At 53.9% G+C, this 2,231-nt stretch overlaps 2 protein-coding genes across 2 annotated transcripts; one reads left to right on the top strand and one right to left on the bottom strand.

Moving 5' to 3' along the window:
- Nucleotides 1-79: 79 nt before the first annotated feature.
- On the top strand, nt 80-307 carry PPTG_23368 (hypothetical protein; the record flags this gene model as incomplete). The annotated part of the gene is made up of 1 exon (XM_008910134.1): nt 80-307. One exon carries the CDS (start codon nt 80-82, stop codon nt 305-307), a length of 228 nt encoding a protein of 75 aa, XP_008908382.1.
- Nucleotides 308-658: 351 nt separating this feature from the next.
- On the bottom strand, nt 659-1,734 carry PPTG_13748 (hypothetical protein; the record flags this gene model as incomplete). Its single annotated transcript, XM_008910133.1, has 3 exons — nt 659-1,243; nt 1,326-1,689; nt 1,718-1,734. 3 exons carry the CDS (start codon nt 1,732-1,734, stop codon nt 659-661), a joined length of 966 nt encoding a protein of 321 aa, XP_008908381.1.
- Between the last annotated feature and the right edge of the window lie 497 nt (nt 1,735-2,231).

The raw sequence follows: 2,231 nt of genomic DNA, 5'->3' as shown, positions 1-2,231 counted from the left end.
GACGGGTTGAATTTTGACTCCCCTCAAGGATGGGGACATCGATCGCATCCAGCCCTCTCTACGAAGCACCGCCCGAACGATGCACAATGCGATCATTTCCGTACGGCAGGCCGCGGAGTGGGGAATGGGTAGCATCCAGAAGGTCTATAGCCGGTTAAATGTCCCGCTGCCCTATGACCCCGAGCTCCGCGGTCTGCGTATCAGCAATATGTTCCGTTTGATCATCTACAGAGTAAGAACGGTTGGAATTTCACAAGTCCGCACTACTTTCAGCGGAGACATGGATATCTCGACTACATCGGACTGAGACGCAAACGGGTTTGGCTGTAATGTTTGAGTTAACCAAGGCTAAGTGGAAATGAAATGCTGAATACGAAGGAGGCTAAGTGGAAATGAAATGCTGAATAGGAAGGAGCCTTGCTGTGTCTTCTCGTTTGCGGTTTTGCTAGAGTTCTAACCTGCAGCTCTTGGAGTCGATCTCTTCCTCGTCTTGGTTCTCTGTGACGTCATCCTACGGTTGACCAAGTCGAAAGACCAAAGGTTTGTCGACTCCTTAATGTTTTTAAGGCGATACCTTCTTCGTCAACGCGCCGATGAGCATCGTCAGTTCCTGCGTGCGCAAGCGGGCGTCTTCTCGGTCGCGACGAGCACGTTCATCTCACTCCAAACTCTCCTGACGACGGCGTTCCTCGGCATCTTTTTTTTCAGCTTGGTAACGTTCTTCACGGGCAGATAGCTCGTCACGCCGACACTCATCTTCTTCGGCTCGACGAGCTTCGGCTTTCAGCTCATTTTCTTCACGCATGATCAGTACCAACTCCATCATGCTGCCTCCGAGGCTTGAGGACGCTTGCTGGATCTTCGCGAGCTTCTGCTGTAGAGCTTCAGTAGCCAGTACAGCTCTCATGCGCTTCCCTTTCGCAAAGCTCGCCTCTGCACTTTCAAGGTCGCCCTCTTCGCTGGATCGCTTCGTTACGAGTCTAACACGAAATATACGTAAGTCACCGCCTCCGAGACGGTTAGATGAAGCCTGCAGATCGTTGAAGCCACGACCACCTGCTCCTTCATGGTTGTCTGGGCGCTGTCCAGACTTGGTCTTCCTGGCCTTCGGTTTCGTCGTGTTGGCGGCTCGGGGTGGCTTTCCGCCTTCGGAGTCCTGCCGAGCGCAGAGAGCGCGTTGGTGCTGGTCCGGTGGAGGAACCGAGTTCAATTGTGGGTGCAAATGCTTCCAGACCATCCACTCCTACACGGACGTCAAGGACAGGGTGAGCATTGCCTCGCGCGCCCTTACTAGCCGAGTGTGCAGCGGTTTCAGCTGCATCTACAGAGGATTCCAAGCCGGTGGAGGTGGATAAGGACGCACCACTCTGCGCGTCGGTCCCGATATCGACGGTGCTTCCTCCAGCATCACGATCGGGGAAGAGTGTGTCATCCGGTTCATAATTGAAGCTGAAGTCGGGCTCGATCGCTCGTTCCTCCTCTTCTTCGTTCTCTTCGTCCGGCTCCTCATCACTATCTTCTTTAACGCAATCGTCCATCTCAATGACATTTGCCTTGTCATCCACGGCTCTTTTCAGGTCCTTCGCGCGCTCAATGTGCGGCGGGATGTTGGCCTTGCCGGTCGGCTTGCGCGTGCTGTAAAGAGCCTTGAACGTCCGGCGCAGACTGTCGAAGTCGCGTTCCGCCCAGCTACGGGGTCGCGTCGAGTTAAAGTCACTTGCTAGCCGCTCCCATTCGTCTTTTCCGAGTGGCAGGTACTGCTCCACCAAGTCCAGCAGTCGGTTCACCTCGGCCACTTTGTAGTTCGCGCTCCCAGAGTTCTTACCCAGGAGGGGTTGCGTTGTTAGCGGTGTTGACGGCGTGAGGGTGGTGGTTGCGTGCTGAAAGGCGAATGCAAAAGTGAGCGTCCAAGCAATAGAGTCGCTAATGCTTGGCGCTCACTACTCAAGCGAGAACTTGACAGAGATCCTCGAGCCGCCTACATCAGCAACCAACAAACCAACACCTGAGTTGGCGCAAAACCTGAAGGCGCGAAACCTCGTGCGCTCGCAGCACCAACCTATCGTTAGCCAATAACGAGTAGCACGAAGTTCAAGACAACCCCTGACCTACCTTAGCGCACTTGCCGCGAAAATGTTCGGTTCACAAGGCTACAGCGACCTTTCACAAAGATCTTTAACACTTCGAACTTCAACACAAAAGACGTGAAACAACGAGTATATTGAAAACCA

The sequence above is a fragment of the Phytophthora parasitica genome (genome assembly GCF_000247585.1).
Source record: "Phytophthora parasitica INRA-310 unplaced genomic scaffold supercont2.36, whole genome shotgun sequence".
Taxonomy (NCBI): domain Eukaryota; phylum Oomycota; class Peronosporomycetes; order Peronosporales; family Peronosporaceae; genus Phytophthora; species Phytophthora nicotianae.
This window is presented reverse-complemented; position numbering and strand designations above follow the sequence as displayed.